The sequence below is a fragment of the Leptidea sinapis genome, chromosome 4 (assembly GCF_905404315.1).
Source record: "Leptidea sinapis chromosome 4, ilLepSina1.1, whole genome shotgun sequence".
Lineage (NCBI taxonomy): Eukaryota > Metazoa > Arthropoda > Insecta > Lepidoptera > Pieridae > Leptidea > Leptidea sinapis.
This window is the reverse complement of record NC_066268.1, coordinates 410558-435786: the sequence shown is the minus strand read 5'-3', so window position 1 is coordinate 435786 and position 25229 is coordinate 410558. Positions and strand designations below refer to the sequence as shown.

Here is a 25229-nt window from a genome sequence, read left to right as displayed (position 1 = left end):
TTGTCTAAAAGCAAGAGAGACTATCTAGACGTCTAAATTATCTAAAGAATTAACTACAATCTATTGGGTTAGTTTTACTTGAACCGTCAGAGGATTCTTTGTGCGCCTGTATGCTTAACAAAGCAGGTGATAACGTTAAAAATTGTATTTCGCTTTATGAAAGTGAATAATAGACAACAATAAGAAGAAATCGAAATATCCAAAATTGATTTTCAACATACGTTTTATGCTATGACATAAAATGCTGAAGATTAAGAGAATTGCAGCTACTCGTTTCGGCTACCTGATTGCGGCTGAGGGCTTATATAATACTAGCTGATGCCCGCGACTTCGTCCGCATAGATAAAGGGATTTTAAAAATAATAAGTAAGTTTGGAATTGAAGATTATCTCATGACATATTCCAGTTCCGGTTCCTGTTTTCGCTCTCGTTCCCAACATATTATATGAATATTATTTAGAGGAAGATTGCTATGGCACCCTAAACCTACTATTTGTATAGTTATAGCTCATCGACGTTAATTTCAGCTTTTCACATATACCGCGGGAACCATGGATTTTTCCGGGATAAAATGTAGCCTATGTCCTTTCCCTAGCTCTAGTCTATCACTGTACCAAATTTCTACAAATTCGGTTCAGTAGCTCGCATTTATAATATACACTTATAGTATTAGTAAGGATTACTCTTATTACATTAATACATTCCTGGTGTGGCAACAAAAATATTGTAGCAGCAATCATCTTAGCATTTCTAATTACTTAGTAATTAATACATGATTGATGAAAAGTGCAACAAATAATTATTATCCAGCTCCATGAGAGTCATTTATGTATTACGGGATTGATAATGCGAATGGCGTTATGGATCTATTAAGACTCATGAGTCTCATTGAGTCTCGTGCCAGATTTTGGCGAGTCAATATGTCCTGAGGATGCCTCGTGTAGAGGCGAAACACGTGTCGAATTGTTTAAAAGACAAATATTGGCGGAATTAATACTAAAGAAAACTCAAAACATTTGGATAAACTTTAAAGTGCCAACACGATTTGTGGGTATTCCATGTCTATTTTCAATCAATTCGTCAAATAATAATGTATCGCATAACAACGCGTTTATGAGAAATTGTAGAGAATTTAATGAAGATATATTCTTTACAAATATACACTTGTTTGAAAATACTCTGTATAAAACTTGCTACCTTACGTAAAATAATATAATGTTTAATTTAAATTTCATTATAATGTAAATTCTGTTATGTCCACTTATAATTTTTTTTTACTGTATTTGGTGAACGATGTGTACAATTTTAATTGGATCTCAAGATCACATAAAGATTAGATTTATATGTATTATTGGATGATAGTTTTATCTTGTTATCTGGTATTGTACCTAATTGTAAATAAATAAATAAACCGACCGAAAAAATAGAACATCTTAAGCAGTAGGTAGCAGTGAATTGAAAACTATAGATGATTGATTCAAATATCAAATACCTATGTTGATATAATAATAATATAATATTGACACACTTTTTACACAAATTATCTTGCCCCAAGTTAAGCATATATATAGCCTGTGTTATGGGTTACAAGACAATGATATATTTCATACAATATACTTACTTAAACATACATAAATTCATATAAACATACATAAATACATTTAAACAACCATGTCTCCGAAACAAACATCCATATTCATCATATAAATGCTTGCACCTACCGGGATTCAAACCCGGGACCTCTAGCTTAGTAGGTAGGATCGCTAACCACTCGGCTATATATGGATAATATAGCGCGTTATGAGTTTCACCATCACGTAGATCGTGATCGTGCAAACAGGTAATAACTTAATTGACATTATTTAGATTAAAGTGATATTTCCTCTTATTTGTGCACGTCTTGTGTATTGTTTTATAATCTTAAAACTTGTGGTTAAACTATGACGACTAATACATCCCTACAAATATTGAAGTTGAATGATAAGTCTAGATTTTACAACTTCATTAAGTTTAATAATATATAATAAAAAAAACAATTGTGTGGTTTTATGAAACTACGATGCAAGTGAAACTTTTATTCACAAAATAACATAGGTAGTAATATCAGCATAGAAAAAAAACCTTTATTAAGTGTGTGGGTAAGAGTAGGTTCTACTCTTCCACCCGAACGCAATTGCATCCAATATGAGAGCTATAGGCGCCGCCCGACCGTCACGCGACATGCAACACACAGACGAAAAAGTTTGAGACGATGTAATAAAAGTTTCACTTTAATAATAACTTTTTCTAGTTTAATTCACGCCTAATTTAATTGAATTTTAGCAGAAATTCATTCGCATAATAAAATTTATTAGGTTATCCCGACACACTGGCAAATTTCAAACAATATGGCCACTGGCGACTGTACACAGGAGTTGGGATATTAATTATCACAGTTGTTAATAGTTAAGCACCATCTGTTGCTTATGAGGTGGTTTTTGCTATAGATTGAATGTGATCAAATTTAATTTCTTAAGTACTTCATACGGTGCCTAAGTCACTACACTATAATAATATGATTGTATTTAATCCAGCTCCATGAGAATCATTTATGTACTAACATAATCATGTATGTAGTAACATTAATCGATTGGTTGATAGAATATCAAATAACGTATTAATATTATCTTTCACTACCTTTATGAATTGTTATTCATATATGTTTATAGAACACTTGTTAAAATCCTTTGTAACAATTAACGTAAACATTCAATATAATATTTATTGTAGCTTGCGTGTTGTAGCTACTACTATGTCCACAAATATGACGTAAATAATAATAATAGTCTATTAAAAGGTATAAACCCAAGGTATTTTAATTAAAAATAAAAATTAATACTTTATTCACATTTTGTCGTCGCTCGTCATGCAAATTTGTCGTACCTGTTTGGTACCTGTAGTATTAGGGATATTTTTTGTTCGCCTCCCGGTTAACTGAGTGCCAATGCTTGAAAATGGAACAGTTCAAATCCTCCGCCAATGTACTGAGACTCTCCTTACTAGAGGTACGGAGACGATTCCAAAAATAAGCTACTCGTGATCTTATTATCGCGAAGAAGTCCGGTACCCCTCCCGGCCTTAGCGAACATGTCCGACGCGCTGCAGTACCGTGGCAACTTCATCAGGATACGATTATTATTTTACCGTTCAAACTAGTTTTTAAAAACTGCTAAAAGGTTTCATAATACTATCTAAGACAGTCTCCAATAAACGTTGGCTAAATAAAGTCTTTACTCCTATTCACAAAAATGATGCTTTGTCACTTGATAATACACCCCACACCAGGGGCGTGCATTGGTTTTATAGCAAAGTAGTCACTGTGGATATAACTAGTAGTAGTTGAGCTTTGGAATAAGCAAAGATTGCTTACCGTAGGTATCTGGTATCTAGGGTAAGGTAAAATTTTATGAGTGGGTGTTCAATAGAAGATTGGTTATAAAATAACGGAACCAAATTAAACTAAATTAACTTTAACACTAGTGCTATATTTATAAAGATTTATAACGACGTAGACACTGCCTAATTGTCTGTATAATATGCATACCCCTGCCCCCCACAAAACCATTGCAGGGTAAAGACCAAGTTGCGCTTTACCGACCACTTTTTAAGCTTATTTGCAGCTATGAGCGTAAACTCTGTCATTTTGCTGAAATTTATATATGTTGTACCTTTTACTCGCGCATCCAATTATAGTAAGCATTTTAATCTAGCCTGTCTCTCTTTAACTGTAAGGATTGATTTAACACATTTCCTATATATCCATTTTTCCAGAAATTCTACGAATTCTAGCTTTATCAGCATCAACAAAAAGCTCCATACCCATTTTGTACAAGGCAATGAGTGTTTTATGATTTCTTTAACACCCCATTCCATTTTTGTCATTTAATAATTATCAACCTCTAAGATATGTAAAACGACGAGTAATGAAATACCAGTGGGAGGCTCCTTTGCACAGGATGCCGGCTAGATTATGGGTACCACAACGGCGCCTATTTCTGCCGTGAAGCAGTAATGTGTAAGCATTACTGTGTTTCGGTCTGAAGGGCGCCGTAGCTAGTGAAATTACTGGGCAAATGAGACTTATCATCTTGTCTCAAGGTGATGAGCGCAGTTGTGTGCTCAGAATTTTTGGGGTTTCAAGAATCCTGAGCGGCACTGCATTGTAATGGGCAGGGCGTATCAGTTACCATCAGCTGAACGTCCTGCTCGTCTTGTCCCTTATTTTCATAAAAAAAAATTATGGATGTTTTTTAAATAATAAACACGTGCCAAATTTTAATTTAAAAAAAAAATGACTTTTTTTAGCTGTAACAGTTTTTATAGTCAGACTATCCAATACCATGAGAATCATTTATGTGTGCCACATTGATGTATTGTTTGATGAAAATAGATTCAATTATATATATTAAAACTATCAGTGGCGTATTACAAAAATAATAATATTTAAGTAAAGCATACAATTTAGAACTCGTTGATACAATAATTGAGTTAATTCAAATAATATGCTGATACCGTGTCACATGGCTCGCGCCGTAGACATTAACTTAATTCACATCAGTTAGGTAAACGAGATGTTTCCTCCCGTGTGTACGCGTCTTAAGTTTCAGAATTTCAGTGTGAAGGAGTAAAGTGTTATCAGTCTTACGGAAGGTACGGTCCGGCTTGGAAGGATATTTTCTTGTAAAGTGGTAGTGCTGTGATTAATTTTGGAAAACTTCTTTTAATAAAAAAAATGCTTAGTATTTTTCTTAAATTTGTTTAAATTTGTATATAATTGTTACCTAATTCATGTTTTTTTTCTAACTAAAAGACTAAAGCTGTGATTGCAATTCATATATATATTTTTAATACTTAAATTACATTAATTACGCAGAATAATCGACATTCAAATAAATAATAAAATATCTGAGCTAATTTAATCTCGAACCTCTCTCTCTCGAACGACTCGATCGAACTACTAACAGTTTTCGAAAACGTTTTATTAAGTGTTCAAAAGAGTGCGAGTGTCAATATGAAGTGGCGGAACCGTCAGACCCTGGTGTCTGGAGATACTTCGGAGGAAGAGATAGGTCACAGTTACCTGAGTACGCTGGTAAGTTCAGAAGTTTCAAGGAGAGCATGATAAAACAGATTTCACTCGGTACAATAATTCGAACAAACAGATTGAATGAATTAATGATTGAATGATTTATTTATTCAGCAAAATGCAGGTAATCGAAAATAATTTCTGATGAGCCCTATACATTTTACCAGTGTAACTGGTGTTTGAATATAACATTAAATTTAATTCAATAAAGAAAAAGAAACAAGTTAGGATTAAAAAGTTAATTTATACAAAAACTTTATACAAACAAAGCATAAAATAAATGTAATGATTATTACTTTTTTTTTTGTCAACATAAAAAAAGTCCAAATTCAATTATTGTCAAAAACTTTAAAATATCCTTAACCGTTAGGTAGTTCTTAATTTAATATAAGATTAACACTAAATAATTCTGAATAGTATTTGTTTATAAGCAACTTATGAGATCTCCATTTAAATTTATTGAATTGATCACCTAGTCTGCCTAGAGACTCGCAAAATAGCTTACAGAAGAGGAGGAAAATCGAGCATACAGCTCACTTGATGCTAAGTGATCACCGCCTCTCACATTTTCTTGCAACACCAGAGGAATCACAGGAGCGCTGCCGCCCGCCGGAAGGTGTTGCGGCTTCAGAACAATCTCTTATAGTTGAACAGGAACTCTAAAACAGTTTTTTAACTTTCCCTCCTCCTTATGCACAACAATGACAAGCACCATCTGTCTGGCAATGAAAAAAGCTGTCTAAATGGCCGCGTGCGGAACCGCATCGTCGCTTGTGCAAAATATAGAAAAATAAGTTCTAAATCTTATGCCTAGAAAACTGTGTACTTACAAAGTTCAGTGCTGTGTCTACCAGAAATTATATAGGTTTTCTGGAACATTCAGTTTGAGTGACATTTGAGTTGGCAAAAGTTGTGTGCGATTTGTGAGTATTTCGTTCATAATCTTCCAGTTTTGTAGCCAATTTATTTATTCCTATTTGAAACTAACTGGGTTTTGATGTTCTTTGTTTCGTTCACCGAGCTATCCTTAAATTCATCTAACCTATGCACCACACCTTCAAGTGTTCATGTACCAACAGAAGGTGTACGCGCATTTTTTGAAGGCACCCATGTCGTATCGTCCCGGAAACACCGCATAAGGAAGCTCTACACAGCTTGGTTGTATGTGGAAGAAAGTTCCTTTAAAACCGCACTGAACTGTTTTGTGTGGCGCAAACCAGCTAGACCGATTTTGATGATATTTACAGGCAATCTTAAGATTAGCCATTAAGTTTGATAGCAATCGGATCATTACATATTTTTTTGACATGGTTTTAAGAGCATAGGGATAACTTGATATACCTCAGTATATCCATATCGTATATAGGTACATAATATATTATTTAAAATGAAATGCAATTATTTATTTTGCTTTTGGAACAGCTTATATTAAATGCATGCAATAACTCAACACTAATTATTTAAATATTCATTGTTACTATAATAATTATTTTCAAGCAGCCATTTAAAGAGTCTTGGTATAAACATTTTATTTGACAGTATTTTCAAGTCCTCGGGCAATTTGTTATATAATTTTATACACATGTTATGGCTATTTTTAAGAAAAAGTGTTGGTTTAGGACAATGTTTCAAAACCAGTCTATGCGGCTGTCTTGTTGCTCTAGCATTCATCATAAAAATATACACGTTGTACTTATGTTATACAGAAAAAAAAATGGTTTGGAATTTTTGACTTTTTCTATTATGCGAATCTCTGAAATGACTTAACCGATTTAAATGAGATTTTCAAGATTTTCACTAATGTATTTTGCCAAGCTCCCTGTACGATTTAGTGTATACAGTGAAACCACGTAAAACTCTCTTAAACGAGAAGCATATTGACACGAGAGTGGGTCAGGGATTGGAAATAATACTCCGCTTATAGGAACGAGTCTTTATTTGGGGTTCACTTTTTCTGAACTTGCACTTCGCCGGTCTGCCACTACCTATTGTTATCCTGCTTACACATTTTCCATCCTCTTTACTCTGTTCGATTTGATCTTGAACTTCCTAGAAATTTCCATTAACTTTACAAAACCCAAAAAATTTCATACATTGGTAGGTGTATCGAACCCGGGTCTACAGCGTCTAAAGTAAACACTTTTCCGCTGAGCTACGAGTATTGCTGACGGACCTGTTGAAATGAACAATGTCTTGAAGTTTGACAACTCTCGTCATATACGTCGAAGCGTAGCTACGCAACAATATTATGCGGGATAGAGAAATAAAAGGTACTAAATAATATTATAGAACATAATATTATTTACGTATCGTATATGTAGGTATTAAATTATACATTTATAAATAAAATGTAATGTTAATTACGTTATTTAAAGTTATCACTTATTTTGGTTTGACAGAAAGATTTTGATGCATTTGCAATTACAAGATTTTCAACATAATTTAACTTTTGTAGTGCATCATTGCTTTGATTAAAAGAAGCTGCAAATCGTCTTAAATCACTAACAGCTGATAATACCTAGGCGATTGACAAAATAGGTGTTTTTATTATTCTCATTTAGGGCTCTTTTTTGTGTGTTATTCACATTCTCAATAAGATCTTCAAGTCATTGATTTTCTTAGGGTGCCACATTGTTATCGTTAGTATCAGGGATTCGTGTTCTTCTGTTGTTGGCGTATTAGGCGTATTAAACGGGATGACGAATGGTATTAAGCGCTAAGAAATGTATGAAAACATGTCTTTATCATAATGACTTACAGTAGGAACGCAGACGTGGTCGCTATCTATTATAGGCCTTATGAAAAAGCTCTTGGTCGCTCAGAGGGCCATGCTCGGAGTTTCCCTGCAAGATCGAATTAGAAGTTACTGACATAGCCCAAATGATTGCGAAACCTAACTGGTAGTGGGCAGGGCACATAGTTCGACGGACAGAAGGCCGTTGAGGCAGTAAACTCCTCGAATGGACCGACGATCTGGTCAAGATCGCCGGAATACGTTGGATGAGGGCAGCGCAGGACCGATTGTCGTGGAAACCTTTGGGGGCGGCCTTTGTCCAGCAGTGGACGTCTTCCGGCTGATGATGAGGAGTATGTCTTAAGTTGCAGAGACATCATATTAGGCGTGTTCTGGTGTATTTCATTCCAATCGGTTCACGAACAAGAAAGTTATCTTAATTAATATAATACGCTGAAAACTTCGAGGCCCAAGTCAGAGGCGCGTGTTACTTAGTCGGTAATTTGAATTTTAAATTTGAGCATACTTCCAGTTGGAAGCCCGACAACTCATCTCTTGACACTTGATGTTGCGTATGTTCATGGGCGATGTCCTCACCACGTGAGAATTGTAGATATAGAGAGAGAATAAAGACGCTTCGCCAGCGGACGTTACGTCAAAATGCGGATATTCCACCGGCATCGTGTTGGTATATGGCTTCACAAACGAGTTTCACACAGCCACTTACTCCACCTTCTGGCTGCTGAACTTGTTTCCGAACCGACACCACTAATGAACCTTCAAGTTTAGAACATACTCCCACCTTAACGCATCTCTTGACCCCTGGAGTTGCGGGAGGCTGAATTTGTTTCATGTCGATTAAGTGAACCACTTGCACTTTTGCTCTTCTAATATTAAAAAAAATGGTAGTTGCAGGGACTACCGATAGAAGTGAAGACTTAGAACTTTTAAATTTCATAATGTTGCAAAATAAATAAATTATTAATTTTAATTTATTTTTCAAACTCATTTCCAATTATATTATAATAAACAAAAACACTATTTCAACAATGCCCTGTACATACACATTGAACTTTTCAAATTTTGTTTCATCAAACCCCTACGTGTGGTGTATCTTTGGATAGGTGTTCAAAATGTCTGAGGAGGTCTATTTTGAATTGGTGGTACTTTTTGACGTTCAGTAAGTGATTTTCAATCCTATTTTGAATAAAAATATTGAAAAAAAAAATGGAATGTACAATATGTTGCTAATGATAATAATAATAAATAATAGGCGATAGCTAAATATACAGCGCTGTATAGTATAGCTACATCTGTGAAAATCCTTAAAGCAAGCAAGGAAAAAGCAGTGTTGTATATGTAACGCGAAGGTTTACTTTGCCGAGTCACTTCTTTTGGAAAATGTTAAGGAATGTAAACAAAATTTCAAATACAGTGTTGTTAGCCCAGCAGAAATAATTAAAACTTTCAGATCCTTAGAAATGAAAAAAACTGCTGATATATGGGGCATATCTGTAAAAATAATAAGTTCTGTTATTGACGTCATAGCACCATATCTAGCACTAGTTTTTAATAGACAGCTATTGAACATGGCGTGTTTCCTGACCTTCTGAAGTATAGTAAAATTACACCAATATTTAAATCGGGACTCACTTCTGACCCGAATAACTATCGCCCTGTTTCGGTGTTGCCGACCCTTAGTAAAATTTTTGAAAAAATTATTTTAAGCCAAATGCTTACTCACTATAACACTTATAAGTTACTTCATATAAAACAATTTGGCTTTACTAGGGGACGCTCGACTACGGATGCAGGTGTTGAACTCATCAGGAATATTTTTGAGGCCTGGGAGGAATCACAGAATGCACTTGGTATCTTCTGTGATTTATCTAAAGCTTTTGATTGTGTTCAACATTCAACGCTGGTCAGGAAGCTATGCCACTATGGTATAAGAGGATCTGCACTCGATCTTCTGATCTCATATTTAAATAGTAGGATTCAGAGGGTCGAGGTGAATGGCAGGAGATCTCCTGGGACTCCTCTCGGTATGGGGGTACCACAAGGGTCTATTCTTGGACCCTTCCTCTTCCTAATTTATATAAATGATCTACCTAACCTTGTAGAAAAAAAACACAAGGTGGTATTGTTTGCAGAAGACACTTCACTTATATTCAAAGTGAAACGAAGCCAAGTTTTGTATGACGAAGTAAACAATGCTCTATCTGACATCGTGTACTGGTTTAGCGCCAATAACTTATTGTTAAATAATCATAAAACCAAATATATTAAATTCACCGCGCCAAATGTCAAAAATGTAGATGCGAATATTTTATTAAATGGAGAGGTGGTAAAACCAGTGGAATCTGCTATATTTCTTGGCATTACTCTTGATTCCAAATTGCAGTGGGGCCCCCATATTGAAAGATTGGCGAATAGACTTAGTTCTGCAGCATATGCGGTTAAGAAAATTAGACGGTAAACTGACATAGATACGGCGAGATTAGTATACTTTAGTTATTTTCATAGTATTATGTCCTATGGTATATTGTTATGGGGCAGTGCGGCCGATATTAATACTATATTTGTGCTGCAGAAGAGGGCTATTCGCGCGATTTATAACCTAGGTCCTAAAGAATCATTAAGAGAAAAATTTAAAGAAATAAACATTTTGACTGTTGCTTCTCAATACATTTTTGATAATGTTTTGTATGTATCATAAGCACATTGAGGAATTTTCTAGAAACTGTGACATTCATAATGTTAACACGAGGAACAAACATAAACTTGTTGTGCCTACTACTCGGTTAGGTCGAGATAGTAAGTCTTTTGTTGGGCGATGTATATGCTTCTACAATATGATCCCAGAAAATGTACAAAACAAATGTGTTACGAAAATTTAAAAGAATTGTTAAAAAACGTTTGTGTGGGAAAGGAAAATAGCATAAACGATTTTCTTAATGACACCACGGACTGGGAATAAAGCGAACACCCTCAGGCTCTTTAATTATAAATGTTTATTGTACGATATTACATTGTAATCCATATTTTATATTAAAAAAAAAAGCCCGCTGAGTTTCTTGCGCCCATTCTTCTCAGGTCTGAGGCAGTCTCTTTTGAATGGGTGGTAGATTTTGACGTTCAATAAGTGATTTTAAATCCTATTTTGAATAAAAATATTTGAATTTGAATTTGAATTACCATCTATATAAAAACATGTTATTCATAAAAAAATCAAAATGTAATATTTGTTGAGAATATGGAATATAAAATGCAAATTTATTCAAAATAAATAGGATATGAATTTTGGATAGGATATTCTGTACGAATAATTTTATGACCTTAATTTTTGACACACAGTTTGACACTTCTGCTGTGACTTTATTTCATTACAAGAACAGGGTAAAACTATAGTATTTTATGTTACAGTTGTATGTATAATGAGGTTTAAAAAACACGAGTGGCGTGAGTTCCGATGAGACCCGCAGGCGGACATCGCAATGCATGACGCAACAATCGTTTTTTGACCTAGTTATACAACGTGTCGCATACAATTATTTTTTACGACTTGGTAATTTTACAAAAAATATAGCACTATTTTTCGAGTTGCAGCTTAATTAGGGGGGAAATGTACTATATACTTAATTATCACGTGGGAAAATTGAAAATTATGAAATATACCTAGTAGCTTCTTACCGAATCAAATTAACAAGTTTATTATGTTGACATTGTATTAAAATTACCTAATATTTGAATATTGGAATAGAAAGAAGCACAATCGGTGTTAAAAGAAAGGATCGTCTGAAATTAAAAGCCATTTAAAATAAGACAAATTTTAAGAATGCATACAAAACATGCAAACAATTAAAGTGGAAATGGACAGGTCATATGTTAAGAGAAAAGACATAGAAATGGGCAAGACTAATAACTGAATGGCAACCACTAGACAGCAAAAGAAATAGAGGTATGAGATGGAAAGACGACATCAAGAAAATAGCGGGGCAACTATGGACTCGTACAGCAAAAGATAAGACAGAAAGGAAATCTTTGGAGGAAGACAAACTGTACCACAGTATAGACCGTTTGCCGATATTATTTAGAGGCACTTTTTTACTTTATTTTAGTACCTAGTATGTAAAATTAGTACAGCAATAAAGGCTTTTTATTTTTATTGTTATAATATTTGTATGAAACTACCATAGTCAACCTAGATTTAGTTGTCTGTGGCACCAAAACAACGGTGCTTTTTTGGCGACATTGACTTTTTCAGACTCAAAAAAGTATATACTTATAGTAGTGATCGTAGTTGTATAAATGACAGGTAAATGTAGAGGAGTAGAAAAAAATAATTAATGCAATGAAAATTTATTGAAGTAGGCGTTACTTTGCGGAAATTCATAATTATCCGAATGTTTTGAGTTTTCTTTAGTGTTAATTCCGTAATAAAAAAATGGATTTTAAATTTTGTATATTATATGCATTTGTTCACAAAGATGATGTAAATGCTACGTAATAAGTAGTTAAGGAGCAGGCACAGGAGCGTTGCCGGCCTTTAAGGAAGGTGTACGCGCTTTTTTGAAGTTACCCATGTCGTATCATCCCGGAAACACCGCACAACGATGTTCATTCCATAGCTTTATAGAACGTGGAAGAAAGGTCCTTGAAAACCGCACTGTGAAGGACCGCCACACATCCAGATGGTGGGGATGATATGTACCTATATATATATATAGTTTTGACATTAGTTGGTATAATCCGGCTAAGTTTGAAAGCGAACAAATGCTTAAAACGTAGTGGATTTCGGTTATCTCCTTTTTTTAACAAGATTATAGCCTCACAAAAGATATTAAAACCTAACACCGTTCATAATGTTACATTTTTAACAGCTGGTATTTGTGATGTGCTGGTGTATGAAGCTAGTTTACCCTGTAGGTATTACAGATTAAATATTTTAAGATGTTTTACCTGCTGCAGCCGAGTTACTGTCAACATTTTTCCTAGTTCAGCAAACAGCGCTATCATAAAACACCCTGACAGATTGATAGCATCTTGTGAAAATATTTGCATATAATTATCAATCTGAACAGCCACGTAACAGGCACGTGACAGCTCGTTTAAATTACTAATTATCGCTGGCTAATTTGTAATTACACCAAGATGGTATGCGCGTGAGCAACTAAGGTGATAATTTTTGTGTAAAGTTTACTAAAAGAAATCCTTCAGGGATATTTTCAGAGGGCAACTCTCTAGAACCTTAGTTATAATGTTACCTATAACCTAACACAATAATAACGGCTACATTTAATTTGACCAACATATAGCTATACTTAAAAGAGCCTACGTTAAACAATCACAATAATTAAAGAAAAATTAAGAGAAAATGTAGTAAAATAATCACAAGAAAATATAATATTAAAAATAGTATTGGTGCCAGTTACCACTTCGTTTGATAATATTCGTTTATTGTGTAAAAAAAATATTTTTTAATAGTGTTAATAATTTTAATTTAAATCTATTTAACATTGTCTCCTCTCTTATTGTTTTGATAATTTATTAAATATCATCTACATCTAATATATAAAATTCTCGTGGTTTGGTGTTAAACCGATGACCGATTCTCATGAAATTTTGAGTGGGTAGGTCTAAGAATCGGACAATATCTATTTTTCATCCCCCTAAACGTTAAGGGTGCTGGTGTGGAATTTTTTTGACATTTTTTTTTTAAATTTGTTTCATTATTTAGCATTAAAAATACATACAACTTCAAATTTTCACCCATCTACGATCAACAGTTACTTTTATATCGCGAATATAATATCGGCAATACCACGTTTGCTGGGTCAGCTAGTATATATACATATAGCCAACCGGACCGGCTAACCACAGCGGTCAAACGCAAAGCACTACCACTGGCCTAAGAAGGAAATTGGAGCAATATTTTGTAAAAAACGTATCGGTGCGCTCAATCTTATAGCGCGATGTTTCGCTTGGAGGATGTTTGGTTACGGAGTTCGATGATGGATCAGTTTGCCTTTTTGTTATGCCGGTTCCGCATATAACGAACGACGGCGAAAGAAAAAGTGGGTGTGTTCGGTGCACTGCGAGACCTTGTGCTAGTTTTCGTTCATCTTTATATTTGGGTTAGAGCTTGGAAGAATACATGTCTGCGCCCGCATTTTATTTAGTTGCATAAAACAAACAGTTTGCTTGTTGTAGAATATAGAAGTATGTAATATTTCACAAGGAAAACTTACAACTATTCTTCAAATAGTTTCGCTTTATCCACGCTCTTGCGATTCCTATGGGGTTTTCTGATGATTTTTATAACCACACAATTTCTCTGATATAGCTACAATTAACCGCTATCACAAACTTGGATCTTAGCATCACCATCTGGATTTCTGGCGTTCGAACTTTCTGACACATTTTTTTTTTATGTAAATAAGGGACGAGACGAACAGGGCGTTCAGCGAGTGGTAATTGATACGTCCTGCCTATAACAGTGCAGTGCCGATCAGGATTTTTGAAAAATCCCAATATTCTGAGCAGCACTACAATTGCGGTCGTCACCTTGAGACAAAATGTGATAGATCTCATTTGCCCAGTAATTTCACTAGCTACGGCGCCCTTCAGACCGAAATACAATAATGCTTACTATTATACATTACTGCTTCACGGCAAAAATAGGCGGCGTTCTATTACCCATAATCTAACCAGCATCCTGTGCTAAGCGTCCCAATGGTAAAAGTGAGGAATGAGCATCCTTGCGCGGTGCTTACATACGACATGAAGGTACCTTGAAAAAGAGCGCGTAGATTGAATAACAGCGCGTACTAATACATCTTTCTAAAAGGCAGACAAAATTTATCTCATTTGTGTTCCATAAAAGCAAATGTTAGCATCCAAATAATTCGCAGTCTGATAGCGGAGCAGCAAAAGTGCTTTAAGACCGAATAAGGTTCTAAATTCAACATATTATGTAACCTCAACTCAATAAATGTCTTACATTGCTGTTTATTGACCAAGAATATTTTAACAACACGAGTACATGCGGCAGTGTATAGATATAGCAGTCTAAGCTTGTTATAGTGTAATTTCTGGCATGTTCCATATTTTGACTTTGTTTTAATACGACGTGATTTGTCTATAATTGAATACAACGAACCCCCTATACGTAACGTACGTAACAAAACCTTGCAAATACCAATACGTCATCCCATAGACGGATTGAAAAAAGAGATCACCAAATCGTTTCTTAGACTGCTTCCTGAATTCCCAAAAAATAACTTTAACAAAAATACAACCGACTTTAAAATACTATTCCAAAACAATAGATATTATATTCACTAAAAATTATAAGAATAATTGCGTTGTTTATACAATCTAATTAATTAATTTAATTTGTTATTTTTGGAATCGGTCTCCTCCCGGCGCGGCCCCGCTCTCGCCTCCTCACGACTCAAGCACATCTCACATATAATTATGTATCAAGTTACAAACCTACATTGGCTGACACCGACTCCAGAACTATCAAAATCGGTTAACCGAAACCTCCTCCTTTTTTGAAGTCAATGACAGGAAATTTATTAAAATATTAATTTAGCACAGAAGCTGAATGTAGAAATTGGACTTAGGTAATAAGACGCGGGCGGGCTCTTGAACCTAAATTATTATTAATTATTACATATCACGTGTTTGTCTTCGATGTATGATTGGACAGCACAAATGGCTAACTAAACAATAGTATCAATGTTTGCTGAACAATCGTTTCCGATACGGGTCAGTGGAGCGCGTGACTATATTTTTATCTAAAACCAAGACAAATATTATTCTGAAGTTTATTAGCTACTGTGAGTAGATAATACTTACTACCTAATTGTTGTGTCAATAAAATTCGACCTTCCAGCTGAGAGGACTCACACCAGTGGGAGGCTCCTTTGCACAGGATGCCGGCTAGATTATGGGTACCACATCGGTGCCTATTTCTGCTGTGAAGCAGCAATATGTAAGCATTACTGTGTTTCGGTCTGAAGGGCGCCGTGGCTAGTGAAATTACTGGGCAAATGATACTTAACATCTTATGTCTCAAGGTGACGAGCGCAGTTGTAGTGCCATTCAGAATTTTTGGGGTTTTACAAGAATCCTGAGCGGCACTGCATTGTAACGGACAGGGCGTATCAATTACCATCAGCTGAACGTCCTGCTCGTCTTGTCGCTTATTTTCATAAAAAAAAAGAGGGCTGCCAAATTGCTGGTAGACGGGTCCAATGAAAGATTAAAGAAAATGAAAATAATTATTTGATTTATTGTAATTAATTAATTAATAATATTAAGTGCACTATAAGCAGAATTCGTCTTGTCTATGTTCATCTTGAGACCTACTCCTTGGGAAGCTGTATTGAGGCCATCGAGCACATGGCTTAAGTTTTCCATGGTCTTTGCCATGGTTACGATATGTTGTATAGAAGGTGTGTGATGTATTCGCGGTTATTATTGATGCCGGAACGCGTAGTGTTGGTAGGCCCTTCACAAGATGGACCGACGATCTGGTCAAGATCACCGGAATACGTTGGATGAGGGCAGCGCAGAACCAATCGTCATGGCGATCTTTGGGGGAGGCCTTTGTCCAGCAGTGGACGTCTTCTGGCTAAAATGATGATGATGAAATAGAACAGTAGCGTAACTCAGCGGTCTCCTTGTAATTTATACCTACGTCTGGGCGGAGCGCTAGGGATGGTACCTACATACAAAAAGATTGACGACACGGACGGCGTGGTGCAGCTCATTTAACTCGGATAGCGACCCGTCTCGACGGTGTATGGCGTGGCACTCAACAGTTTTGTCTCCCGAAGATTGCTTAGCTGCTGTGTAAATGTTTGTATGTGTGCGTGCGTGGATTCTGGCGCTCTAGTATAAAGTTAAAGTAGGTGGTAGTTTTTCTAAATCCTATTTTGAATAAAAATATTTGAGTTTGGAAATAACTATCTAGTTACTATCGCTTGATTTATTGCACAGAATATTCACTTTGATCGTTCAGTTAATTATGAATGGATGAATCAAATGCAACTCTAATAATGTCGAATAGTGTGGTTTATATTATTCAAAAATTGCGGGCGAAGATTGAAGGGGGGTCTCCGTGGTGAGAGTCAACGGTTCAATCTACTATGCCACCGAAGCTTTGTTGCAGCTTCCAAGAATATGTAATAATAGTACAAGTACAGAAGTCTCACTCCGCAAAATCAATTAAAGTAATATAAACTCTTGCGGCCATGCAATAAGATGTAATTCAGATAGCACAGCGCACTTAACCTACATTCTTATTCACCAAGATGTTGCCTCTCTTACTACCTACCGAGAATAAGGTCATCTTATAAAAACAGTTCAGTTTTTCTATAATTAAAATAGGCATGTAATTTTAAATCAATATTCTTTCGTTGTCAAACCTACATTAGTTGCAGATAGTAATGTATGCGTTGGAAGACCACGACATAATCAAACCTACTTAGTATTTTGGAAATAATTAGGTAGCTATCATCAATGGTACTTAATTTAATTATAATACTAATCACTTTAATTTACATTGTTTCAGCTTCTTTAGAAATCTTAAAAAGTAACATTGGATCGCAATGACCTTTAATATTTTTCGTGTTTAGTAGGTAACTAACTAAGCTCGCGCGTGAGTCCCTACTGGATAGCCTCTCAATAGAGGCCGCCACGCGTACTTACGATTTCGATACCTACTCGGGGAGTGAGACAGCCCTGCGCATATCAAGATGGGGCTCATGTTTCCATCTCAACTCAATAACGCTATTCATAATAATAATCATAATTATTTCTGCTTGCACAATGCATTATTCCTCCCGACTTTGTTTTGTGATATATTTTCCTTGATGTCTATCTATTATATGAACGAGTCTGTGTTGACGTTATTAACACCAATGAGAAATACAATTTTCAAGCATTATGTTAAAATTGCTGTTTGAGTGTTTTGAAACGTTTTTCATGTCTTGAGTTGCCAAATTTTTCTAGAAGATGTAGAGTTTGTATTTCAGATTTCAGAGAGGTTACATTTGTGGTTTATTTTGTGTTGTGTTAGTAATTGACATATGTCATAAATTACAGTCGGAAATGTAATTCGAGATCATAAATATAAACAATGGTGTTGCCAATTGAAGGTGAAATATACTAAAATATCATTTGAGAGATAGCAAGAATTAGAAAGATATTCCCCATATTCCTCTACGCTGCTGAGACTTGGAGCCTACGAGAAAGTGAGAAGAAAAAGATCAATGCTCTTGAGATGTGGTGCTGGAGAAGAATGCTCGGTATATCGTGGACGGAATTCCAAACCAATGAGTCCATTCTTCGGGAGCTCGGCATCAAACAGAGACTGTCTACTACCGTACAAGCTCGCATTCTCACTTTCTTCGGGCATGTATCGCGACGTGGAAGCGACTCCATAGAACGCTTAATAGTGCAGGGTAAAGTCGAGGGCACTAGACCACGAGGCAGGTCCCCGATGAGGTGGACGGACAAAGTGAGGCAAGCTGTCGACGGTACTCTGCATGAATGCACGAGAAGAGCGGCAGTTCGCGACGAGTGGCGTCGCATTGTGAAACAGGCCACTAACCTCGACGTGACGACCACTACCACTCTGACAAGAGTGTAACGCCGAAGAAGAAGAATCATTTGAAAATTATAAGTGTAGTATAAATACATAAGAATAAATATTGCACAACATTTTCTCTTTGTAATATAGCATTTAATATAATCTACAAATTTGTAACAGTCTTTTCTATTTGCTTCTGTTTTACGGTTTGCAATTTTGGTATAGAAATCAAATCTGTATTTATATTTTACGTTACAAATTAAATTATGAAATCAAAATTTGTGTTCCGTCCGAGCGCTCTTACCAACTGAGCCAACCATTCGAGTCACGCATAATTCGTAAATCTCGGTATGTCTTGTTCAACTCTCAGCTTGTGGTTATCTACATGATTTACATTACAGTTGGTTATTGGGAGGTTGACTTGAATTCTCGCTCTTTCGAACATTTTCCTGTGGTCCAGCAGATGTTAACGTTCATACCGACATGTCATAAAGGTGAGTCATTCGGAAGTGTTCATTTAAGAGATCATAGCAGGGAATCCGGCATTGGAAAAACACACAAATTAGATCAAATATACTTGGGTTTGACCATGACTTACGTCTTACAATATACTAACGTATAGACAACCCTAGCGTGCAGGAAAGAATATAATATCTGAACGAGATACAGAAGGATAGAAAAGGTAAGCGTAGATATCTATTGTTGCTGTAACCAACTTGGAGTAACAAGTCGTAAACTGTAAACCACGCAATAGCTCCGTATTCGTTTGGATATTAATAGTTATAAATAAACTTTGTATAAAGTTATACCTGAGAATAAACCAAGAATATGAAGTGACAGTGGGCAGGGCACATTGCCGTTGGGGCAGTTAATTCTCAAGTCAGTATTACAAGTGGGAAGCTGCTTTGCACAGGATGCCGGCTAGATTATGATGGGTACCACAACGGCAACTATTTCTGTGTTTCAGTCTGAAGGGCGCCGTAGCTAGTGATATTACTGGGCAAATGAAACTTAACATCTTAAGTCTCAAGGTATTAGCGCAGTTGTAGTGCCGCTCAGAATTTTTGGGGTTTTTCAAGTATCCTGAGCGGCCACGTACCTGAAGACGCAGTGTTGGTAGGCCCCCCACAAGATGGACTGATGATCTGGTCAAGAAGCGGAAAACATTGGATGAGGGTAGCGCTGGACCAATCATCATGGAGCACTTTGGGGGAAGCCTTTGTCCAGCAGTAGATGTCTTTTGGCTGATATGATGATAATGCAAAATGTTGACTATATCAAGGAAAACACTGTCAATGCAATAATAATTCCGAAGTTATCGTTTATCAAGCAGCCTTGCAAATTAACGCGCGAAACGTTATACGTCCGACTAAACCAATCTTAATCAAACTGTCTATTTGTTAACATTTTGCATATTATTGGTTTATTCACAGGTATAAAATTATACCCAGTTTATTTGTGGCCATACAAATAAACATGGTATAAAGTTAAGTTACGGCACTAGCTAACGCTTACATTGTCAAATCACTAGATTTGAGATAAAGAAGGCATTTATTTTCTCAAATTAGACTATAATTTTTCCCTAAGAATTATAACTGCAATAAAAATTTTTTTGTTACTCAAACCGTTCCTAAATTCAACTTTTGAAATTTGGCTTACGTAGTCTTCTCCATGGCATTCGGCTAGTAAAACGTAACTAGACAATCTGGTATCTTCCAGTACCGTTTACCTCATTACCTCCATTACACACAAGGCAGAGAATGATGAGTGGCGAACTTGACAATGATCAGATTGATCACGCGATGTCTTGAGATTATTTCGTCTCCTGATGCTACACTTCCGTTCAGAGGCAACGTTCCCTTTCTTCCAATAGTTTTAGTCTGATGATAAAATTTGATGTTTCTTCCGTTAGTAGGTACTTGGCACAATAAATGAATTTTAAAGTTATATCTACTTCTTTTAGTGCGTTAGGGAAATTTTCTTCGGGTGAATTTTACGATGCGCGCGAATACCGTCACGCAAATTCGACACCCTGACGTTAGCGGGTCTACTAGACCATTTGTATCATACATACTTCAGCTAATTAAGCTACGTTATTTATAATAATATTTTCATTGGTTGTATTTAATACGCACATGGAGTAAAAAAAATCACACACATACACTGTTTTAATATTAGAGAGTGCAAACGGGCACATGGTTCAGCTGATGGTAAATAAAATGAAAGCAGCCGTTAATGATCTTTGGAATGTTCTAGACTTAAAAGGTCCCTCAGTTACTTACGACTTAGGATCGGATGGATCGTATCGAAAATACAGCAGGCAACAGATAATTCATTCTGTGTGTGGCAATAGTTTTTACTGTAACCTGCGGTTGTGGAATGCCAGTAAAGGAATTGCGAAATTTGATCCTCGCGATATCTGTGGTAGGAGATGCAGAGAGAACCCTCATCCGTATGTAATGCCAAAGAATCAAGCCGATCGGAAATGACTTGACCGTCGATGTTTCCTTTTCCTGATGTTCTTAGTTGTGGGCGGATGGAAGGACTTGGTAATGGGGAGTCCTGCCCAGAATTAATGAGAACAGTACCCTCTGTGAGGCGCCGAATTTAAGCCTTATGAAACTGCAACGCCTGTAGGCGGTGGCTTGAAACTGTGCTATTTTACTCGGCTTTTCAATTTTATGTAGAGTTTTCATCGCCGCTCACATTCTCTTGCTACATCAGAGGAATCACGGGAGCGTTGCCGCCCTTTTAGAAAGGGTTACGCGTTTTTTCGAAGGTCTCCATGTCATATTGTCCTTGAAACAGCGCATTAGGAAGCTCAATCCCTAGTTAAGTTGTAAGTGGAAGAAAGTTCCTTCAAAACAGAATTGTACAGGTACACCAGACATCGAGGTGGGGGGGATGTTATCCTATTTTATTGCGTATTGTGGAAAGGTGTTATTCGGCGGCAGGAATCAGGTCGTCGTCATCCTCGTGATAAATGCGGTAGAAGACACACAATGTAGCGACGTCTCTACGTAATGCCAAGTGATTCAGCCGTTCACAGAGCACTGGGTCCCCAACAATCCCAGATGCTCTGCGTTGCACGTTGTCAAATGGATTGAGCTGATACTCGTGTGCACCAGACCATAGATGACAGCAATACTCCATATGTCGTTATTGGTCCTATAATACTGAAGATATTTTTGGAAAGGATTGGGGCATCATAAAAGGCAACCATTATAACTATATCCTCTTCAATACAAATACATGCAGTAGATAGTTACTGTTCTACTATTTACTATTTGACTACTTCAACTAAGGATCGATTTGTGAGTGCTGATTTATTGATTTCATACTCGAATCAAGTGCAAGAGATTATTTTGTAAGAGGTTGTATTACAAGGCTGTTCAGATATTATTATCTACACTTATGGGTAGATACTGATTTAGCACAATATTAAACTAATAAATATCTAGTAAAATAACTGAATTTATTTTGACAAAGTTCGTAGTAGATATTCAAGGATTTTACTGCCCCAACGGCCATTTGTCCGTCGAGCTATGTGCCCTGCCCACTGCCACTTCAGTTTCGCAACCATCTAGGCTATGCCGGTAACTTTGGTTCTCCTACGGATCTCCTCATTTCTGATTAGAACTCGCAGAGAAACTCCGAGCGTAGGCCTCTCCATTGCCCTTTCCCGAGCTTTCTCATAAGGGCCATAGTTAGCTACCACATCTGCGATTTTTATGTAATCACATAATATAAGGGTTTCTAATAGTGGTCTGTGGTCTGATCCTATCTCTGATAGTCTATTCATTACAAAGATACTGTCTGTCAGCGCCCAGTCTCTTCTACGGCCTTGCCTCCATATCTCAGTTTTATTAATTTTAACCGTCGAAATACGAACCATGGTTAATTGTGTTATCTTACCTCGGACATCCTTTCCTCCCACGGTACAATAATATATAATGATACCGTCTCTAATGTCTGTCTCACTGTACAGCCGGGAAATTGGTAACATTATTCTTGGGAATTATCCTCAATTACTTTGCCTAGCGTTTTCTAAAATGTACATTAGGTTACTTATAAAGATTTGATTTCGAACGAAAGTGAAAATTACATTTAATTTGTTACCAATTTTATTAGGCTAGATTATGGGTACCACAACGGCGCCTATTTCTACCGTGAAGCAGTAATGTGTAAGCATTACTGTGTTTCGGTCTGAAGGGCGTCGTAGCTAGTGAAATAACTGGGCAAATGAGACTTAACATCTGACATCTGCAGTTGTAGTGCTCCTCAGAATTTTTGAGGTTTTTCAAGAATCCTGAGCGGCACTGCATTGTAATGAGCAGGGCGCATAAATTACCTCCAGCTGACCGTCCTGCTCGTCTCGTCCCTTATTTTCATATTTTTTTTTCTATTTATTTTGTGTATATAAATTACTCTTGTACTTTTATTCTGACGGATTACATACCATCGATTATCCTCCAGTACCGAACCGCGTCCAATGATTCGGCCGTACCAAATTCGATCATGTGTTTGGGCTATTAGTATACTCAAACTAGCGATCCGGCGCCGGTGCATAAAAACAATAAAGCTCTGTTCAAACTGAGGCGAATAACGCACGGGACGCGGGATGCGTTTTAGAGCAATTCGCTCGCGCGCTTAGCCTCTCAAACTGACGCGATTTCCCACGTGTCATTTTTGGTTCTTCAGTGGAGAAACATCATGCATTGTGAGATTAAACACTAGAAATAACTACAAGCTTATACTAGGCTCTGTAAAATAAACAATTATTTTGCATGCGATAGTATTAAATTTTACAATAAATTACCAAAAAGTGTATCTGAATTATCAATAAATAAATTTAAATCTTTTATGAAACGCAGACTTATGTCGAAGGCTTATTACAGTATTGAAGATTATGTAAATGATATTACAATATGGAATTAAATAGTATTATAGTTGTTTTTTATGGATTATATGGTTCAGACTTGTGTTGTTTCACTGGTTTGCATTGTTTTGAAAATATGTTTAAACTTTTATGTAATTAATATGCATGTATCTGAATTGTATTTCTTGTGATTGACGTTGACGAGCAGTCTTTTGATTATATGTCAATAAAATATTTTGACTTTGACTTTGCCTTGAACAATCCCGCCGGGTGTGCCGCTCTTGTTTCGCTTCAACTTGAGCGACTTCTCGCGTCAATTTGAACATGTCCATACAAGTTAGTTGACACAATCGGCGCGAGCGACTTCCGTCAAGAGTCCCGCGCGTTATTCGCCTCAGTTTGAACAGAACTTTAGCCTTAGTCATAAGGAAAAAAGAATTAGTGAGTTAATATTCACGACGTACGTACGTACCTTTCATAAAACGCATGCAACCTTATACTTCATATTTTGTTACATTTTCCGCCATTCTTCTCACGATGTAGGTAATGTTTAATTCAGCACGAGTTAATATTATTCGAGGATATTTTAAATGGAGTTCTTTTAACATTTCTGAATTACTTTTTAATGTATTTAGTACTAATAATTTCATTAATTTACCAGTATCCGCCATCCTTTGCACAGGATGCCTGGACGGCGCCTATTTCTGCCGTGAATCCTACTAATATTATAAATGTGAAAGTTTGTATGTCTGAATGTATGTTTGAACTTCTTTAACGCAAAATCTACTGAATAGATTTTGATGTAACTTTACAATAATATAGGTTACACACCAGATTAACAAATAGGCTATAATTTATAAAACTAAAGTGTGAATTATACAACTAGCGCCATCTCTGATCAACTAGCAAGCACAAGATCAATATAATTTATATGGCAAAACAACGTTTGCCGGGTCAGCTAGTGTGTAAATATTACTGTGTTTCGATATGAAAGGCGCCGTAGCTAGTGAAATTACTGGGCAAATGAGACTTAACATCTTACGTGTCAAGGTAAATTTTTAACGCATTAAGATTTTGTTTGCTGGTAAGTAATCAGAATCGCTCATCGCACCTAAAGAATAATTTTCAGTGCAAAATTTACAGATTATAAGCCGGGTACTCATTAGCGAACTGTAACCATAACCGTTGCATGCATTGTAACAAAAAAGTATAGTGTGTACGTGGTTCGCTAACCTGCTGCGAGCGGTACGCGTGCGGTTTGAAGCGAGCCGACGTTTACAACGTACTCATTTCTGAATTCGTAACGTTGCACGTAACTGTAACTGTTACGGTAACCAAAATCAAAGTGTGTACGTGGTTCGCGAGCCTGCAACGAACGCTAGATGAGCGACTTGCAGCGAGCCGACGATTGTCGGTAAATGCCGCGAATCAAAGGGCGGCTCGCAGTGCGCTCGTGGACGTCAAGAGGAGAGGTAATAGTAAGACATCTATTAGTATGTATTCTGCACGAGCGAGAGACACTTCGTCCGACATCGCGGACCTACAAATCAACACTGCGCAAGTGCGCAGATCCGGCTCGTCTGGCCTTCTCGTACACACTAGAATCTGGTTACTGTATCTGCTTGGTTACAGTTACAGCTCGCAAATGAGTACGCTCGGTGAAAGCGCTCGGGCGACGTCGTGAGCCTAATCGGTAATAAGCGTACACACTAGAACCTCGTTCTGTAACCTGCATGGTTCGGTTATAGCTCGCTAATGAGTACCCGGCTTTAGACTCAAGGCTGCCCCTAATCCTGCAGTAGTCGCTATATTTGTAAAGTTTTATTGTATTTGCAGATCTCTTTCGCCAAATATTTTGTTAGCAAATGACTAAGGAGCACGTTGG

At 36.5% G+C, this 25229-nt stretch overlaps 1 protein-coding gene across 2 annotated transcripts in view; it reads left to right on the top strand.

Annotated features, from left to right (window-relative positions):
- Positions 1-25229, top strand: part of LOC126979999 (chloride channel protein 2) — a 134177-nt gene that overhangs the window by 46106 nt on the left and 62842 nt on the right. The window contains exon 1 of one of the 2 annotated variants that reach the window (XM_050829609.1): positions 4671-5131. The exons of the other annotated variant lie outside the window; for it this stretch is intronic. Coding sequence (XP_050685566.1) covers positions 5051-5131 — 81 coding nt within the window. The 5' untranslated portion in view covers positions 4671-5050. Of the gene's footprint in view, positions 1-4670; positions 5132-25229 lie in introns of those variants that run through there. 2 annotated transcript variants of the gene reach the window in all.